The following is a 19,905-nucleotide window of genomic DNA, read 5'->3' on the forward strand; positions in this document are numbered from 1 at the left end:
AAAGACCTGACTTTAAAAAAAAAGAGAGAGAGAGAGAGAGCAGATATTTGATTGCAGTAAGTCAACAGGGGTTCAGGCTCCCTCTGCACACTGACTGGGAAAGTTACCATCAACTCTTGGAGCCTCAGTTTCCCCACCTGAGATCAACCACATGCCACTTTGCAGGGTGATGATGACAGTGAAGAACCAGTCTCACTGGGAGCTTGAAGCATTGCAGGCAGGTCCGAATCTCCTTCCTCCCCAGAAAGCTATTGCTGTGCACATGTCCTTAGTTCGACATGTTCCTTGTTGCATTTGTTTATCTCACACTCAGACTCTTATATATCATATTCCTCCTTTCTTTAGATTGCAAAACAGAGAAAAGAACCTTACAGCTGCTAATAAGACTTTCTCAGCAGAAAGACTAAAATGCTTGTTTTGGGTGAAAAACAGCTGTCTTCCCTACCCTAGGAACAATCTTCTGCCCTGGAATTTGGTTAATGAGTACCTGAGAAGAGGGTTCTTGGGTGGGACAGGAGGGGAGGTGGGGCTCTGGGGGTGGGAGACAGGCGACGAGAGGGAGAGGCCAGCTGCCACCACCCCACCCCCGCGGTCCAGCCAGTTCGGGCAGATGGAGGAACCGCAAACGGACGGTTCAGCTCTCCTTCCTTGCAAGAGAAAGGGAGTGACGTGGCCCAGACGGGCGGTGGGCGTTGAGAGGCGTAAGGAGGAGGTGGCAGTGACCAAGAAGGTTCGAGAGTCAGCGCTCAAATGTTCCGCGGAGCCCCGCCGCTGGCCCCGCCCCGGCCCCAGCCCGGCCCGCCCCAGTCCCGGCCCCGCCCCGCCCCAGTCCCGGCCCCGCCCCCGCACTCGGGCCCCGCAGCCTGCGAGTACCCGCGCGGGTAGCAGACCCGATAGCCGCCGCGATGTGGGCCGCGCTGCCGCTGCTCTGCGCTGGAGCCTGGCTGCTGGGATTCCCAGCCGGCGGACACGCCATCATGCACGTGGGCTTCGCAGGTGCGTGGCGGGAAGTGCGGGGACAGGGAGAGGGGGACGCCGCGGTCCTAGATCCAGACTTGGCAGGGGGGATGCCGGGTCGAGAGGCACAGAGGGGGCCCAGGGTTTTGGGCTCGGAACCCGGAGGGGCGCTCTGCGTTATGGAGACGGCTAGAAGGAGGAGGTCTGCAAGACCAGAGGAGCTATGGACAGGTGTCCAGGGCCCCCACTGCCCAGTTGTATGCAGAGGCTAGGGTACCAAAGGAGTCCCCAGCCCACCTGGGGACACGGAGGGCTTTGATCTGCCCTGAAGGACGAGTGCTGGGCCTTTCCGGACTCTCTTGGCAGCTTCTCCCAGACCTGGCACACGGAGATGCCCGTAGGGGTATGAGTCCGTCTGGTACAATGGACAGGGCAGCTGTTAAGAGGAGTGACTCTCTTGCCTTAAAGGAACAGCAGTTTTAGCCCCTGAAAACTGAGGGTGTTGTTCCAAGGGCTCTTGGTGTAAAGTTAAGCCCCGGGACTCCCAGTTTGAGCCCCACGCTCTACCCTACAGCCTCTCTTCTTTCCTACTGCTGTCCACCTCGGCTCAGCCTCAGCCCACCATCCACAAGCTCTGAGCTCAGAGGACCACCTGCCTCCTCACCCTAGGGACAGAAAAAACAGCTTGGGGACAAGACCCCGATCACTGAGGCTAGATCTTGTCCTCTCCGAATCTTGCCTTTTTCCAACCCCCATTTATACAAGAAAGACCACAGTCTTGCAAACCCAGAGGGCACCTAGTTCCACATCAGTCCTAACCTGAGGATAACCCACTTCCCCAAGCGAGGGTTCTGCCTCAGCCTGGTGGTGAGCCCTGCATCCAGGAAGGTGGCAGAATCCCTCATAACTATAGGGGGAGGACTCAGCAAACCTCTTCTGTAAAAGAGAGTAAATATTTCAGGGGCTTTGTGGGCCACATGGTCTCTGTAGCTACTACTTAACTCTGCCTTTGTATCAGGAGAGCAGCCATAGACAGTATGTAAAAGAATGAGTGTGGTCCTGTTCCCATAAACCACCATTTACGGGCACCGAAATTTGAATTCAAATGATTTTTAGGTACCACAAACTGTCATTTTTTTCCCAACAGCTCAAAACTGTAAAAACCATTCTTAGCTCATGGACCGTATAAAAACAGTCAGCAGGCTAGTCTGGTGACCTCTGTTCTAGACACTTCCCCCAGAGTCCCCCAGATGGGGCTTACATGACAAAACTTCTTCCAGAAGTCCCAGTGGATTGAAATGGCTCTGAGCCTGAGGTCGGGGTCATCTCTGGCTTCTCCCACTGACCTCCAGTAGTCTAGGAATTTTACACCTGCACCTTGCTTTTGAAATCTCCCAGAGGCAAACGCCAGTCAGTTGACCCCAATTTCATCTACTTCAAACCTGGGCTTCCTTTGAGACCAGCAGCTGCAGCAGAGTCTGCAATCCTTTGAATCCCCCGCTCCCGGCCCGCAGGGCAGGTGTTGAGGGAATGTGCATTTCCCCCCAGGTTTCTGGAATAGGTCTCTGACCTACAAAAGGAGATCTAAATTCTATACAGCAAAGATCTTCAGACTGAGGGGTGTGGATCCACAAGGGAACACAAAGAATTCTAGGGTATTTCAGCACAGACCTGGAACTCACTCTTCAGACCCTTGACTTCCAAAGGTCCTGTGTGAGAAAGCACCTGAAGGCAGGGGGACCTTTCCTTTCATTCTCCTGGGGCTACAAACACAACCAAGGCAGCAAACAGAAAGGCTCATGGTGACAGATCCTTCAAGGCTGTTGTCAGTTCTTCAAGGAAACAATTCAAGGAGGGAGGCCTCACAGGATGTCAGCTGATGGTGTCTTAGCAACAGTGTTGAGTGATAGGGCTCCATGTGATTGGGGTGTGGTAAGGAGTGTAAGGCCACTGTGGAAAGCAGTATGGAGTTTCCTCAAAAAATTAAAAATGGAGCCTGGCCTGTGGTGGCGCAGTGGGTAAAGCACCAACCTGGAACGCTGAGGTCGCCCGTTAGAAACCCTGGCTTGCCCAGTCAGGGCACATAGGGGAGTTGATGCTTCTTGCTCTTCCCTCCTTTTTTCTCTCTCTCCTCTCTAAAATGAATAAAGTCTTTAAAAAATTAAAAATAGAACAGCCGGCCTCTTGACCCAATAATCCCACTTCTGGGAATGTAGCCAAAGAATTCTGAAACACTAATTTGAAAGAATATATGTACCCCTGTGTTCACTGCAGCATTATTTACAATAGCCAAGATCTGGAAACAGTCCAAGTGCCTGTCAGTAAATGAGTGGGTAAAAAAAGCTGTGGAACATTTACACAATGGAATACTATGTGGCCATAAAAAAGAAAGAAATCTTGCATTTGGGAACAGCATGGCTGGACTTGGAGATTATTATGCTAAGTAAATAAGACAGAAAGACAAATACCATATGATCTTACTTATATGTGAAATCTAATGAACAGAAGTAGAAACAGAGGTATAGCTACATAGGACAGACTGACAACTGTCAGAGAGGAGGTGGGGGGGGGGACTGGACAACAGTGTGGTGACAGCCAGAGGGAAAGGGGGTGGGTGTAGGTGGAAGTGGGCAAAGGGGGGAGAATGAGATGCAAACTGACTTTGCTTGGTATGATGGGTGCACAATGTGGTGTGCAGATGATGTTTTGTTTGAGTTGCACACTTGAAACCTGTATGGTTTTGTGAACCAATGTCATCCCAATAAATTCACTTAAAAAACAAACAAACAGTAGAAGGAATTGAGTGACACTGTTCTAAAAATGGCCTTTCTGGCCCCAGCAGTAATAAGCAGTAATATTTTTATTGCTTGTTATTAATAATAAGTAAGCAATAAGCTTATTTGAGCAGGATTTCACAGTCCTTTGACCTATAAAACAACAAAGACCAGAATTCATGCTAACCTATTAAAAATTAGGTATTATTCACCCATGAATATATAAATCCATACAGGGCCCTAACAGTTAGCTCAGTCAGAGCATTGTCCCGAAACACCAAGGTTGGGGGTTCAATCCCCAGTCAGGGCACACACGGGCAGCGACGAATGAATGCATGACTAAATGAAACAACAAATGAATGCTTCTTTCTCTCTTCTCTCTCTCAAATCAGTGGGGAAAAAAACCTTAAAAATGTACAAGGGGATGGTCTGACCCGTGGTAGCACAGTGGGTAAAGCGTCCAGCAGGAACACTGAGGTCGCCAGTTCAAAACCCTGGGCTTGCCTGGTCAAGGCACATATGGGAGTTGATGCTTCCTGCCCCTCCCCCCTTCTCTCTTTCTCTGTCTCTCTGTGTCTTCTCTCTCTAAAATGAATAAATAAAAATAAAAATGTACAAAGGCAGGCCCTGGCCGGTTGGCTCAGCGGTAGAGCATCGGCCTGGCGTGCGGGGGACCCGGGTTCGATTCCCGGCCAGGGCACACAGGAGAAGCACCCATTTGCTTCTCCACCCACTCCCCTCCTTCCTCTCTGTCTCTCTCTTCCCTTCCCGCAGCCAGGGCTCTGTTGGAGCAAGGATGGCCCGGGCGCTGGGGATGGCTCCTTGGCCTCTGCCCCAGGCGCTGGAGTGGCTCTGGTCTCAGCAGAGCGACGCCCCGGAGGGGCAGAGCATCGCCCCCTGGTGGGCAGAGCGTTGCCCCTGGTGGGCGTGCCGGGTGGATCCCGGTCGGGCGCATGCGGGAGTCTGTCTGACTGTCTCTCCCCGTTTCCAGCTTCAGAAAAATACAAAAAAAAAATGTACAAAGGCAGATATAGTAAGGGTCTACTAACAACTGGCCAGGCTGTGTTTTATAAATACAGTTTTATTGGGACATAGTCACACCCACTTGTTTTTCCAGTACAAGACATAGTTGAGTGGCTGTGACAGAGACTGTAGGGATTGCAAAGTCTGAGATCTTTATTTACTCTCTATCCTTTTAACAAAATAATTGCTGATCATTGGGGTTTATAGGATTTTTTTGTTTGTTTGTTTATAGGCTTTTTAATTAACTTCTTATTGATATATAGTATCACACAAAAAAAGTACACAGATCATTAAACATGCATTTCAGTGAATTTCCACAATTTAAACAGTTGTGTAAGCAGCACTCCGGAAGCCCCCTCTGCCAAGGATAGCTGCTCTCCTGACTTTCACACCATAGGTTAATGGCATATAGTTTTTCAAAGTTAATTTGGGTACCAAAGCCATAAGTTTGTGCCCCCCCTTCTTTCTCTCTGTTTCTCTCTCCCTTCCTCTCTCTTTCTTGATCTCTCAAATCAATGGGGGAAATAAAGGCCCTGGCCGGGTTGTTCAACGTTTAGAGCATCGTCCCGGCACACCGAGGTCACGGGTTTGATTCCTGGTCAAGGCATATACGAGAAGCAATCAGTGAGTTCACAACTAAATGGAACAATGAGTTGATGCTTCTCTCTCCCTCTCTCTCCCTTTCTATCTCAGTCTTTCAAATCAAGGGGGGAAAAACAACAACAACCGCGTTTGTGTTCCTTTTTTTGTGCATTAGATGGCACAATTTTGGGGGCTTTACGTTTAACCTAGTTTCCTAAAATGCAAATCAGTTTTCAAGTGCCTTCTTGGCAGTGACTCAACGTTACAGTGAGGTGCCCACACCTAATTTTTTTTTTTTTTTTGCAGAGATATTTCAATTTAAGTCATGGATGTTGCAGGTCAGTGCCCAACTTCTTCTTTTTGAAGTTTTTCATTCCTCTAAATTTCCTGTTTTCAAATCAAGTTGTGCCAGATTTGAGACAATGAAGGGATTTTCCAACTGTACCCTCGTGGGTCTTTCCGAACACGGGGAAAGGTTCAGTCGAGTAAACCCTTCCAGACGTCCTGCCCCTAGTGAAGTGGGCCCACGGCCTTTCAAGCCTTGGGGTTCATTCCATATTTTGTATTCAAATCACATTGAGTGCTGGCCGCAAAGTCAATTAGAAGACACTAGTGTGTGTGCTTTCAAAAAACGGTGATTTTTACCATAAACTTGACCCAGCACCAGCTGTGGTGTCCAGGGATGACCTGCACTTGGCAGGTCTCATCACTGGGGCTTCTGGGGTTTGGGTGGACATTCAAGTAGCTGCATGGGCTCCGTACTGGCCAGAAGTCCCCAGACGCAGAGGGTTTGCTTGGTACTTTCCTGACGTTCACAGCCAAGACCCAGGACAATGCTGCACCAGCTACCACAGATTTGGCCTGAGAATAGTTGCCAGCAAAAAAAAAAAAGATGCTCAATCTGTCCTCTTAGAAAAGAAAACTTGCTCCTCTGGGAGCCGCCTCCAGTTCCAGGAACTGAATGCTGCTGTGTTTTGTTTCAGCACCAGAGGACCTACAGGGCAGATGAGTACCATAACAGGATACAGACCTTCGTCAGCAACCAGAAGAGGATCGAAGCCCACAACTCTAGGAACCACTCATATAAAAGTACCTTGGGGATGTCTTTGGAGGAGGGAGCATCTCTGTGCTGCAAAGAAACCAAATAGTGACACCCACTGATTAAGGGCCCCGCGAGGGGCTCGGGACAAAATGGGGAGGCCCCGTGTCTGAAGCTGTGCTTGGCTGGCTAAGATCCCACTCTGCTGTTACTCTCCATGAGCTCCCAGGGGTTGTAGATTTAGTACAATGCTGGGCGGTTGTGACTTTTCCAGGATCTTGATGAAAGCCCCTCCCCTGCTCCTGCCATCCAAGGGCGGGGCCCAGACGCTGAGCCCTTGCAGTGCTGCAGGTGCAGAGCCTCTTCAGGGCATCCTCCAGGGACATCCGCCTTCCCTCCGGGTCAGCGTCAGTAGCAACATGCACAGAGCATGCCCATCAGACTCCAGATGATGGCACTGTCAGCTGGGTTGGCGATGTGGGCAACAGGCATGAGCTGGAAGGGAGGCCTGAGTTTGGATCTCATTTCTGCCCGGTACTAGCTGTGTGACAGGGGTAAGGTTAAGGGCTCTGAGATGTTACCTGGCTGTGAAGTGGAGAGGATAATGCACCCCTCGCTGAAGACTGAGACTGAACGAGGCAGCAGGTGGGGAGGCACCTGGCACAGGTCTGGTGGCTCTATACCTGGGAGTCTATCAGACGTACCAGTAGGGTATCTGAAATAGTGGGTGCCCAGGTCTCACCCCAGGCCCACTGCACCTGCGTCTGGGATGCAGCCCACACATACGTGCTGCTGAAAAGCTCCCCCAGGGAATTCCAGAGCACAGCCAGTGTTGACCACGGTATACTGAAGTAGAGGACATTTAAAATGTAAAAGCAGCCAAATTGTAGTGGCCATAATGAGAACACAAGTGAACATGAGGTTTCATTCTTTTCTGTTGCTTTATTAATGATTTACTGAGCTCTTTTGATTTGGATTTTTGTTTTTCCTTCTCTTTTTCAGTGGCAATAAACCAATTTTCAGACATGACGTTTGCTGAATGGAAAAGCAAGTATCTTTGGACAGTGCCTCAGGTAGGTGTCATTCATTGTGACCAAACCTGAATCTTTTTACTCCCATCTCGGTAATGGTCAGCGTCAGCCCCAGACCCAGCCGCAGCGGGCTTACCCCAGGTTGTTGGGGAGCCAGAGAGGTCAGCTCCCAGCAGACCCTCAGCCCACGCTCTTGGCCTCAGCAATGTGGACCCCGAACTTAGGGTTGCCAGATAATATACAGGTGCCCGCTTAAAGTCAGATTTCAGATAAACAATAAGTAATATGTTAGCATAAATATATCCTAAACCTTGCATGGGACATACTTATACTACAAAGTTATTCGTCATTCAGACTTATTTACTTTAAACTCTTTTTTATTGATTGATTTTAGTGAGAGAGAGGGGGGAGGGAGGGAGGGAGAGAGACAGAGAGAGAGAGCAACATAGACCTGTTCCTGTATGTGCCCTGACCCAGGATTGAACCAGCAACCTCTACACTTTGGGATGATACTTTTACCAACCAAGCTATCCAGCCAGGGCATGAAATTCAGATTTAACTCTGGATGAACTCTATCTTAATTACCAAATCTGGCTAGCCTGGGCTCTCAGAAGGGAGCATTTAGCTTTCGGAACCAGTACATGGAGGGCAGGATGGTTCTGACAGCTGCAATCTTTCTCATTTCCTCTTGGTGATTCCATTTTAAATATACACATTTCTTTGAAAAGGTTTCTTTTCCACCAAAAAAAAAAAAAAGTGTATTTGTTGTTTCAGAATTGCTCAGCTACCATAAGGAACTACCTTCGGAGTCATGGTCCTTACCCACCTGCAATGGACTGGCGGAAAAAAGGAAATTATGTCTCAAAAGTGAAAAACCAGGTATGCCCAACAACCCCTGAAAAGTACTCACGTTCTCAGACAATTTATCTGGAAGAAAAACTCAAAAGAACCCCAAACCCCAGCCAGTATATCCCTGACTTTATTTTTCCTTGTATCTCCACCTGCCTTCCTTGGAAAGGCCAGAAGGTCATATTTCTATGGACTTTCCTGGTGGATAAAAAAAAGTTCTCCCTGGCCGGTTGGCTCAGCGGTAGAGCTTCGGCCTAGCGTGCGGAGGACCCGGGTTCGATTCCCAGCCAGGGCACATAGGAGAAGCGCCCATTTGCTTCTCCACCCCTCCGCCGCGCTTTCCTCTCTGTCTCTCTCTTCCCCTCCCGCAGCCAAGGCTCCATTGGAGCAAAGATGGCCCGGGCGCTGGGGATGGCTCTGTGGCCTCTGCCTCAGGCGCTAGAGTGGCTCTGGTCGCAACATGGCGACGCCCAGGATGGGCAGATTATCGCCCCCTGGTGGGCAGAGCGTCGCCCCATGGTGGGCGTGCCGGGTGGATCCCGGTCGGGCGCATGCGGGAGTCTGTCTGACTGTCTCTCCCTGTTTCCAGCTTCAGAAAAATGAAAAAAAAGTTCTTCCTCTTGGGGTGAAGTTCACCTCACCCCTGCTCCAAAGCAGAGTCTCCACTAGTCCCAGGTCTCTCCTGCAGTCCCCCCAAACATCTCATTCTCTGTGCCCCACAGGGGACCAGGGTTGAGCCCCTCCCTGGCTGCTTCCCCTAGGTAGTTGCAGGTGGTCAGTCAGCAGAATGACACCCAGCATCTCAGATACCCTCTGACCCCAACAGGAGGCTGCCATCGGAGGAAGGGCACCCCCGGCAGGGCACCGTCTGGGGGATGGGGAGTCCCACAGCTTCAGATCCTCCCAGGCCCGTGTGGTCCTGGAGCCTGCCTAGTCACCTGGCCACTTAAACGGCTCCCAGGAGCCAAAATGAGCCCCCTTGAAGCAGTCAGTGGGGTAAAATGAAGCCAGCTTCCTCCATGACCCATTGAGAATCCATGACAGTTCAAACCAACAAGTATTAAGTGTGGGAACCTGAGCCTGCTCACCATCGGGGCAGGTGAGGTGGGGAGGTCTGTCCAGACTGTTCCAGGTGCTCATGGCCGGTTCCTCCCACGACCATGTGTGGTGTCTCACCATGGCCACTGTGTGGTTACAGACAGAGCCACAGGACCTGACATTACCTCAGCAGCCCCTGGAGGGCTTCTCGCTTTACAGAGGAAACTGAGGGAAGGTGGCTTACTCAAGGTCTAATGTAAGCAGGTGACAGAGGCCACTCCAAACGCAGTCTGTGCTCCAAGCCCAGTCCTCGCAGCGAGGCGCTGCTCTGCCCCCGTCAGCATGGGCCATGGCACCTCGACCATCACGGGGACCCTCTGATGAGGGCCCTCTTTGCCGAGGGAAGGATTAGAGAAGAAGAGACTAGGGAGGCCCATGTGGAGACAAGTGATGAGGACTGAAGTAGGGCAGTGACTGGACAGGAGGAAAGGACTCAGGAGAGAACGGAGACTGAACCCACAGGGCCAGAAGAGACGAGGACAGCTCTGAGCACTGACCCCGAGCCTGTGGGGGAACTGCTGGGCAGGCAGGGGCTTATCGCCCCCTGAGAGCTCTGTGAGGCAACCACTGTCCTTCCGTTCTACAAATGATGAAACAGGGTGAGAGAGGGGACGTAACTGCCCAGGGCACACAGCTCGGGGATGGCAGGGCTGTCACTTGACGCAGGCCCCGTGACTGAGGAGGCCAGGCAGTGGCAGTGACAGTGGCAGGAGCTGCTGGGATGGACGGATGGGGCAGGACAGGCAGTCAGCTGTCTGGGTGTCCAGGGGGTCATCTGGGAGACAGGACACCTGGGCCTGGGTGGAGGTCAGCCGTTAAAGTTAGGACTGTGGGTGGAATGAAATGGGAGGTGGAAAGGTTAGAGAGAAGATTCTAGAAACAGGACTTTGGTGAGTCCTTCTGCTGGGAAATGGTGAGAAAGAGAGTCAGCACAGGATTCCGAAGGAGAGCCAGAGGCTAACCGGATGGGGCCGGGAGGGGCTGACCCTTGTGGAATGGTGGGATTGGTCAATGGGACGCCAGCATTGGGAATGTTCAGGTGCTGGTCTAGCCTCTGCCACCTCGTCTATAATGTGGGGAGAAGACTGACAGCTTCACAGGGCTCATGAGGGTCAGAGTGGACCAGAGTGGGTCAGGAGCCTGGAGTTCTGAGGGGCTGTCTCACGATGCCCAGTCACAAACACCCCCACCCCTCTAGGGCAGCTGTGGCAGTTGCTGGACCTTCTCCAGCACGGGGGCCCTGGAGTCTGCGCTCGCCATCAAAACGGGGAAGATGTACTCTTTGGTAAGCAATTGGCCACAGGCGTGGGGGTCACCTCCTACAGAGGTCATGGCTTTGTCCTGAGGCCTGACAGGGAGGCCGGGCCTGGGTCTTCAGGCTGCTTTAGAGCTTTTGCTAATGATGCCCATGCTGCTTCAGCTGTTGACAGAGGTAAGAGCGTGTATTCAACCTGATCCCCCAGAGTGAGGGAGCTGACCTCTGAAAAAGTGCCCATTCCTTGCCTCCTATATAGGGACAAGGGCCTGAGGGCTGGCATTGAGGAGAGGGGGATTAGGGTCTCTGGTGAGGCCTATCCTTGACCTGTGTCACGTGCCAGCCTGGGACCTGTGACCATACGCACATGCACACCTACAGCATGGTGGCTGGAGGAGCAGGGCCACTCACACCCTGTCACCTGACACCTGTCAGCTGCTGAGCTGGCACTTCAGACACACAGAGACAGTCCCTACCCTAGGGAATCTTCTCATCTGTTATTTGGACCCCGAGCTGATTGGGCCATGGGTGTGGCTCAGCGGTCAGCTCACGTGTTTGTGTTCTTTCACTCCTGTAGTCGGAGCAGCAGCTGGTGGACTGCGCCCAGAACTTCAACAACCATGGCTGCCAAGGGTAAGTCCCTGGCAGGAAGGCCTGATGCCCTTCTCATTGCCCGTTGATCGCTTCTGTAGAACCTGGGATGTGCCAGGTGCTGCCACAGATACAGCCCCATCCACTACCCTGGGGGGGAGCAAAAGCGTCCCCATGTCAGGAAAGGTCACCTCACATGCCCGAGTTCCCTCAGGCAGAGCGGGGCAGAGCAGTATTCCCAGACACGTCCTCTGCCACCGGGACCCGGCCCAGCCCTGGCGGGGCAAATGTCCGCACGCTCCAGCCGGCAGGCCCACCTGCATCGGCAGCCCAGGTGGCACCTTTGTATGTGCTTTTGCAGGGGCCTCCCCAGCCAGGCCTTCGAGTACATCCGCTACAACGACGGCATCATGGGTGAGGACACCTACCCCTACCATGGCAAGGTAACTACGGCAGCCTAGCTCCCATCACATGCCTACCCTGGCCCCAGAACACATCCTTCCCCACCTCCCTCTGGCGTAGAACTGCTCCTCCTGCAAATCTCGGAATCCTCTGCCTCTCCGGGTCCACTCCCCCGCCTCCTCTGCTTCCCTGAGCAGGCTCTCAGCAAGCCCAGGGCCTCTTCCGCCCTCTGTGCCAGCCCATCGCTCCCCGTCACGGCCCCCACAGCCCACCCCGCTGCTCCCCCTCCTGCCGTCCTCTCGCCCATCAGGAGAACATCCATGCAGTCAGACTCATGCCCAGGATGCTCTTCTGGGTCCACACCCACTGAGCCCGAGGCCTGCTGACTATGCCAACGGCCACTTGCCGTCACCCCAACCCAGCCCGTCCAAGACCCAGCACTCATTCTTCCCCCTAAGCCTGTGGCTCTGCTCAGATCTCCCACTCAGGAGTGAGTGGCACCAGCCTCCCCCCAAACCTGTTGGCCATCAGTGGTCTGTTCAGGGGTTGGTCCCCCACCCAGATCCTCACTTCAGTCTGCCTTCTGACTCGCAGACACCCTCACACCTGCTCTTTTGGGCCATCTGTGTCCCTGCCCCCACTCAGACTTGGCCTCCTTCATCCTCAGTCACTGAGGGCAGCTTCCCCTGGAACAGCCTCCCCTTGGGCACTGTCCACTGGGGGCTACCAGCGTGGCCTCTCAGACCTGCCTGACTACCCACTGCCTGTTCAGAAGTCTTTAGCGGTTCCTCAGGGCTATGAGATCAAGTCCAGACTCTGGCCTGCCCTTCAAGGCCTGCCCCACTGACAGCCACTGATACCCACATACCCCCTGTCACCCCCACACCCTCACCAGCCTTTACTCTCTCCCTCCTAAACTTTATCCTCGTCCCAACCATGTGCTGGTCCCTAAACACCAGGTCCTGCCTCTTGTCATCTAACCTTCTTTCCTTTCCCTGAACTGAGACTGCCCTCCCCCCATGCCCTGCAGGCTCTTCCTGGGCTCCATTTCCCCACACTTTCCGTGGCTGGGTCAGGCCCCTCCCTGTCTCCCACCCAGCACTTGCAGGCCCGTAGGCCATGGCCAGCATAGGGTTGTCTCCTGCCCCTAGGCTGTGGTGCCCCTCATCACCATGCCCAGGCACATGTAGCTTCTGCTTCATAAATGCTATCAGACTGTGTGGGGAGGCCTCGAGTCTCAGCCTGGAGCTGGGCTGCCCTCACCTATATTCCCTGCCCTTTGCCGCCCTTAACAGGATGGCGAGTGCAAGTTCCAGCGTGAAAAGGCCGTTGCTTATGTCAAGGATGTGGCAAACATCACCATGGTGAGTACCAACCCTTGTACCCTGTGGAGGTCACTGATGTCAGGTGGCCTTTCGGACAGCGTGTCACTTGATTATGGTGACCCAGGCCCATGAGGAAAGGAGCACAGGATTGGTGGGCAGATGCTGTGACCCAGGTCTGCACAAGCTTCGTACCCATTTTTTTTAAGCAAGAGAGACATACAAAGAGAGGGAAGGAGGTGAGAAGCATCAACTCATAGTTGTGTCACTTTAGTTGTTCACTGATTGCCTCTCATACATGCCTTGACTAGAGGGCTACAGCCGAGTCAGTGACCTCTTGCTCAAGCCAGCGACCTTTGGGCTCAAGCCAGTGACCATGGGATCATGTCCATGATCTCACACTCAAGCTGGTGACCTCAGGGTTTCGATCCTGGGACCTCAGTGTCCCAGGCCAACACTCTATCCACTGCGCCACCACAGGTTATGCTCCATTTTCCTATCTATAAAATTCAAGCAATAATCCCCATCCTACAAATGAGAGTGTGAACGTGTGTGATGTCAGCAGATGTGTTTGAGAGTGCAGAAGTGTCCTCACTTGGGTATGAATGTGTCAGTTAGGACAAGCCAGGTTGTGCAGCAGTAACTACGCCAAACCTGAATGGCTTAAAACAAAGTTTCAGTCTCACTTGTGGGAAATGTCCCTCGGCTTAGGAAGGGCTGTGCCAGATGGCTAGCTTCCCCCCACGACCCAGGCAGAGAGAAAGAGGGGTAGTAAATCGTGACCGCCAAAAGTTTCGGTCAGGCCTAACCCTCTGTGGGTGGGGAAGTGCAGGCATCCTGTTTCTCCAAGAGAGCTATAGGTTAAGCGTGAACAGCCCTCATGACTCGGGTCAGGATGTGTGCAAGTGTGATGTGTACACACAAGAGCATGAGGCCGAGCACACACGTGCCCACAGATGTATGCGGCACATGTTTGTATGGAGCACTTCCAGGTGCTGGATCACCACTTAACTCACATTACCTCCTTCAGATGACACAGCCCTAGGAGATAAGTGTCATCATTACCTTCATCTATAGAGCAGTGGTAGTCAACCTGGTCCCTACCGCCCACTAGTGGGCGTTCCAGCTTTCATGGTGGGTGGTAGCGGAGCAACCAAAGTATAAATAAAAAGATAGATTTAACTATAATAAGTTGTTTTATAAAGATTTATTCTGCCAAACTTAGCAAAAATCTGACATAAAGTACTTGGTAATTATTATTATATGCTTTAACTTGCTGTAACTCTGCTTTATAAATTTTATAAAGTAAAGTGACTTCCCTACTTTATAAATCACCATTACTGTGGAACCGGTGGGCAGTTAGAAAATGTTACTACTAACAGAGATACAAAAGTGGGCGGTAAGTATAAAAAGGTTGACTACCCCTTTAATAGAGAAAGAAACAGGTTCAGAGTGGCGGAGTCACTTGCCCAAGGCCACAGAGCTTGGAAGTGGAAGCTGGATTTGAGCTGAGATCCTGTCACCCCAGGACCTACACCCTATAATAGGGATGTTTGTGACCGCAGTGAATTTAATTCAGAAACAGCCAGTTTCCCTCAGACACACCGACAAAGGCCTGGCTGGCTCTGGGCCATTTATATCTTACTAGGAGGTGAATTGGGGACTCAGAGAAATCCTTTCTGCCTGGTTCCCAGGAGAGCCTCGTCAGTGGCCGGCAGGGTCCCGAGGAGCCGGCCAGAACAGGCGTCTTCTCTGGCACAGGCGCCCATAGCCGTGGGAATGTTGGCAGGAATGTGGGTGCAAGCTTCTGCGGGGCAGGCCTCCTGCCTTGCTTGCCTCCCTCTGCCCTGACCTCAGGCGTTTTCTGAGCTCAGCTGTTTGCTTTTCTCAGCTGGGTCTCTGCCCAGGCTACAGGGAGGCAGGACTGAGAGCGGGCTGTGAGCCTGACTCAGTCCTTGTCCCCTCTGGTGCCCCCTTCCTTTCAGCACAGCCCTGGCTCAGAAACCTAAGCTCCACCCTCAAGTCCACTCCCAAAGGTCCCCAGCCAGGGGAATGACCTCACCTAAACCAGTAGGTTCCCAGCTGGGATGCTTTCAAAAAACCACGATGCCTGGGACCCACCACAGAGATGCCGATGTTCCTGTCTGCGGGGCAGCCTGGGCATGGGGACTTTTTAAAACTCTCCAGGTGGTTTCAGCTGCTCTCTCTCACCTCCGCGGCAGCCCTGGTCCAAAGCCTCCCACCACCTGTCTCAGCTGAAGGGGATGAGCCCTTTGCTGGGTGTCCTCTCATTCCCATCACCGGCTAGGTCTTAGCTGCTCATGGACTCCTCTAACCGTGTTCTATTGTGAAATCTCCTTAGTCTGGCTTTGTGGGTATGGGGGTCCAGGGGTGGGGTGGGGAATCACCCATCTCTGGCTCATCAGGGTCCAGCAAATGGTTATGAGTGACTGAGTGGGTACCTAACCCAGAGGGTGCAGGGTTCCCAAGGAACACAGCAGGGCCAAGACAGATGACCAGACAAACCAGCCCAGTCAAGGGAGGGAGATCACGGAGGGGGTCAGAGTTTTGGAGGGACCTGTAAGTCAAATAAAAAAACCCAGAGAGTCTTGGCCATTCAGGCATAAGAGGTTGGGGACCCACATACTACCCCCAACTTCTGCTGTGATGGGCAACTGCCCCTTGTTGGGTGCTTTTTGGTCTAAAAGTTTTCCCTTCCTTCTCTTTCTTCCTCCTGGATATCGACATTGTTCTGGCCTGTCCCTGACTTTGGAGCAAAGGGCCACCATTTGAAGGTGGGGTGGGGAGGAGACAGAGCTCCCATGTGTCCATGCATCAGTCTTCCTGTCTGTCCACAGAATGACGAGGAGGCAATGGTGGAGGCAGTGGCCTTGTACAACCCCGTGAGCTTTGCCTTTGAAGTGACTGAAGACTTCATGCTGTATAAGAGCGGTGTCTTTACCAGGTGAGACCATTCCTCCACACCCACCTGTGCTGGCATCTTACTCAGTCCCCATCATGTCCCTGCACAGTCCTGACTCAGAGAGGGCCAGAATGTGAGCTGTCTTCCTGACAGAAGCTGCCTCCAGTTAAGAAAACCCAGGTTCAAAGTCTAAAGCTGTGAAACAGAGAAGAGAAAGTAGCTGCTCTCCCAATCCTGAGCTAGAGGCTCAGCACAGGCTTCTGCAGAAAGCCCCAGCTCCCGAGCGTGTCTAACGCACTTCGGCTCAGCCAGCCTCTTGCCTGCTTTGCTGCAAGAGTGAAGGCTGCTGTCTGTCCCGCCTCTTCCTGCAGCTGCCCAGCTTCCCTGTCCGTCATGCTCTCATTCTCTAGCAGCTCCCAAAATGGTGTCTCCAGGGCTTTGTCCCCAGCCCTCTTCCCTCCTCTGACTCCCCACCTCCATGGCCAGCTGTTTGCTAACTTCCACGTGGGTCATACCATGTCTGTCATCAGACCCACCTGCCATCTCCCACTGGATGGCCTGTAGAAACCTCAGATCCTGTGGGCTTCCTGCCTCTGTTCAGATGCTGGCTGGTTAACAGTGCTCAGATATGTGCTGTTCCCTCCCCATATCGCTGCCCCAGCCCACCAGGGACTGTCCTGCAGCTGCCTCCTTACTGGTCTGTCCCTGGGCACCCTGCCCAGCTGCACTGAAGGGTCTGTAGTTCTACATGTGCCCCTTCGCAAGGAGCCTTCTGACCCACCCACCCGTCCCTGCTGGGTCAGACCCCCTCCTCAGGGCTCCCTCAGCCTCCCATTGCCACAGCCCTTAGTGCACTGTGTACAAGTAGCCGAACGAAGGTTCCCAGGGTAGGAACAGAGCTCTGCATGCTGCTCCCGTCCAGGCACCTTGCCCTAGGCCCAATACGTACCAGGAACTCAGTTACACATCAGCTAAATTAACACACAGCACTGCAGTCTGTCCTCTGGAACTCTTAGAATTCCCTCATGGGACTAGTTCACCATCATCAACTGGAAATCTGTTATTTGCCCTAAATACAGGTAATCTTAAAAATAAATACCAGGCCTGACCAGGCGGTGGCACAGTGGATAAAGCGTTGGACTGGAATGCGGAGGACCCAGGTTCGAGACCCCGAGGTCGCCAGCTTGAGCATGGGATCATAGACATGACCCCATGGTCGCAGGCTTGAAGCCTAAGGCCGCTGGCTTGAGCAAGGGGTCACTCACTCTGCTGCAACCCCCCAACCCCCATCAAGGCACATATGAGAAAGCAATCAATGAACAACTAAGGAGACTAAGGGGAATAGATGCTTCTCATCTCCTTTCCTGTCTGTCCCTATCTGTCTCTCTCTCTGTCTCTGTCACACACACACACACACACACACACACACAGAAATACCAGGGCAACAAAGCCACTGCACATGCCTCTCTCACTGGGCACCACAGCTGCAGGAAGCACAGGAGGGAGCAGCCTTGGCAAGTGTCAGAGAGCTGGGCCAGCACCTCCTTGCTAACACTTCTTGGCTTAAGCACAACTAAGAGAATGCTTCTAGTGCACCATGAGTGAAGGAGTTAATTCACCATAAAGGCCTCCAGTCTGGAAATACTGCATGAAGCACTCAGAGAAGATAGCTCTGGCTGACTGTTCATGTTTATCCCTCGCATATTTTCAAACCTCTTTTATTTTTGTTTTCCAGTACTACCTGTCATAAAACTCCAGATAAAGTAAACCACGCGGTACTGGCTGTTGGGTATGGAGTAGAAAATGGGATACCCTACTGGATCGTGAAAAACTCCTGGGGCTCCCAGTGGGGAATGAATGGGTAAGCAGCACCCAGGTTCCTGCACTGGGAGGGAGTGGCACTGGTCAGGTCACAGTGCCCTGGATGCACCCCACAAACATTTAGCTTCCAAGGGGCTGGTCAGCCGAGCCCTCGCCCGGGTGTGTGTGTGTGTGTGTGTGTGTGTGTGTGTGTGTGTGTTGGCGAGAGGGGAGATGAGCCCTCACCTGGGTGTGTGTGTGTGTGTGTGTGTGTGTGTGTGTGTGTGTGTGTGTTGGCGAGAGGGGAGATGAGCCCTCGCCCGTGTGTGTGTGTGTGTGTGTGTGTGTGTGTGTGTGTTGGCGAGAGGGGAGATGAGCCCTCGCCCGGGGTGTGTGTGTGTGTGTGTGTGTGTGTGTGTGTGTGTGTGTGTTGGCGAGAGGGGAGATGAGCCCTCGCCCGGGGTATGTGTGTGTGTGTGTGTGTGTGTGTGTGTGTGTGTGTGTGTGTTGGCGAGAGGGGAGATGAGCCCTCGCCCGGGGTATGTGTGTGTGTGTGTGTGTGTGTGTGTGTGTGTGTTGGCGAGAGGGGAGATGAGCCCTCGCCCGGTGTGTGTGTGTGTGTGTGTGTGTGTGTGTGTGTTGGCGTGTTGGCGAGAGGGGAGATGAGCCCTCGCCCGGGGTGTGTGTGTGTGTGTGTGTGTGTGTGTGTGTGTTGATGTTGACAAGAGGGGAGATGTAACCTCAATGCTCTCGAGACACTTGTAGCAGCCCCTCTCCTGTCCTGGGTCCTAGATCTTAACAATTCAGACAGAACAGGAGTCTGGCTCCAAAGGACCTGCGACCACTGCTGGGAAAACAGACTTAAGCCAGTGTCTGGGAGGTTCCATTTGTGGGAAATCAAGGCAGCAAGTTTGTCCATGATGGCTGACAGCCCCCACCTTCTAGGAGAAAGGGGCTGGAATCAGGTGGTCTGGGCACGGATCCTGAGATGACTTTGTCTGTGTGTCTCCTCTCACACTATCCTTACTTTGATTTGGGTGGGGGAGAGAATGGTGATTAAATAATTCCGTGAGGGCTCAGGAAGGGCCCACCAGGGGCCCTCAGGAAATTCTGGGGAGAAGTGAGAAATGGATAGAGATCACAGTGATTTCCTGGAGAAAAAGCAAGCCCAGCACCAGTTTCATGAAAACATTGAGGGGTTAATCCCTGGGGTCAGACCTTCATGAGCAGCCAAACACTCCAGAAAGGTCTATGGTGAGGAGGCCGCGCACCAGACCTCAGCCCACTCCCTCTGTGCAGGTACTTCCTCATCGAGCGTGGGAAGAACATGTGTGGGCTGGCCGCCTGTGCCTCCTACCCCATCCCGACAGTGTGAGCCCAGATGCCGCGGTGACCGCTGGCGGAGAGAGGAACACTGGGCAGCCTGGGCCGCTGGTGGAAGTCCTGCTCAGGAGGAGGCAGTGGGGGAGCTATCCAGGGCCTTCACTCAAACCCTCACCCCCGTGTAAGGAAGAATTCCGGCAAGGAACAAGCCCACCACACCACATCTCCTGACCTAAGGTGATAACCGGCCATGAGCCTTAGGTCTAGTTTTTAACTGACTCACCTACCAAGAATATTCTTGACTCCCAGAGGGCTGCTTTGCACCTTTGGAGAGCACTCTAGTGACTCTAGTGACTGTCTTTTAGTGGCCTTTATTCAATAAACATTCAGTGAGCAGCTCCCTGGGCCAGACCTGTGCTACCTGCTCGGGACCAAACATAATTCTGACTGGGCCTTTCCTCAGGTCTCCCAAGAGAGGGGTGTCAAGGGGTTGCCCCAGTGTCTAGATTAGAGGACTGAAAAAGTGCTGGTGTCACGTCTGCCAGGTGGGAGACCCAGGAGGAAGAACATTTCCTGGCAGGCTAATGGAACATGTACCAGGGGCCTCATCTCACATGTAGTCCCCAACTCCCTGCTGCTGTAAGGGAATGTAGCAGACATTGTGTTTCCAACTGCAGTGCAACACTGGGGTAAAAGCCCAACCCACCAGCACTGCTATAGCAAACTAAGGAAAACCCCACCTCCCCAGTAAAACTGTCAATCCCATTTAGTTAATTCCACAAAACAAACAACAGTCCAAAGTCCAGTTATTCTTTTTCAAATGCTTCTTTCAATACAATGAGTAACAGTATGCAAATATAGACTCCAGTGAGCACATAAAGATGTTACAAAAACTCATTAAACTAATAAGCCACCTAACTCTTAACTTCTCCTCAC

General features: G+C 52.6%; 1 protein-coding gene across 1 annotated transcript; it reads left to right on the forward strand.

Moving 5' to 3' along the window:
- The first annotated feature begins 839 nt into the window (after positions 1-839).
- On the forward strand, positions 840-19,367 carry CTSH (cathepsin H). Its single transcript, XM_066354751.1, has 12 exons — positions 840-996; positions 5,643-5,674; positions 6,320-6,425; positions 7,378-7,448; positions 8,181-8,285; positions 10,552-10,638; positions 11,186-11,241; positions 11,561-11,642; positions 12,897-12,965; positions 15,782-15,888; positions 17,582-17,707; positions 18,946-19,367. Exons 1-12 carry the CDS (start codon positions 906-908, stop codon positions 19,019-19,021), a joined length of 1,008 nt encoding a protein of 335 aa, XP_066210848.1. The 5' UTR covers positions 840-905; the 3' UTR covers positions 19,022-19,367.
- The last annotated feature ends 538 nt before the right edge of the window (positions 19,368-19,905 follow it).

This window comes from Saccopteryx leptura, chromosome 13 (assembly GCF_036850995.1).
Source record: "Saccopteryx leptura isolate mSacLep1 chromosome 13, mSacLep1_pri_phased_curated, whole genome shotgun sequence".
NCBI classification, from domain to species: Eukaryota; Metazoa; Chordata; class Mammalia; order Chiroptera; family Emballonuridae; genus Saccopteryx; species Saccopteryx leptura.

Bases quoted from the DNA above. Each gene is read 5' to 3' on its own strand.
- CTSH (XM_066354751.1), top strand. From the start codon at position 906: ATGTGGGCCGCGCTGCCGCTGCTCTGCGCTGGAGCCTGGCTGCTGGGA. The intron at 11,643-12,896 runs GTAACTACGGCA...CGCCCTTAACAG, and splicing joins CCTACCCCTACCATGGCAAG to GATGGCGAGTGCAAGTTCCA. The intron at 12,966-15,781 runs GTGAGTACCAAC...GTCTGTCCACAG, and splicing joins ATGTGGCAAACATCACCATG to AATGACGAGGAGGCAATGGT.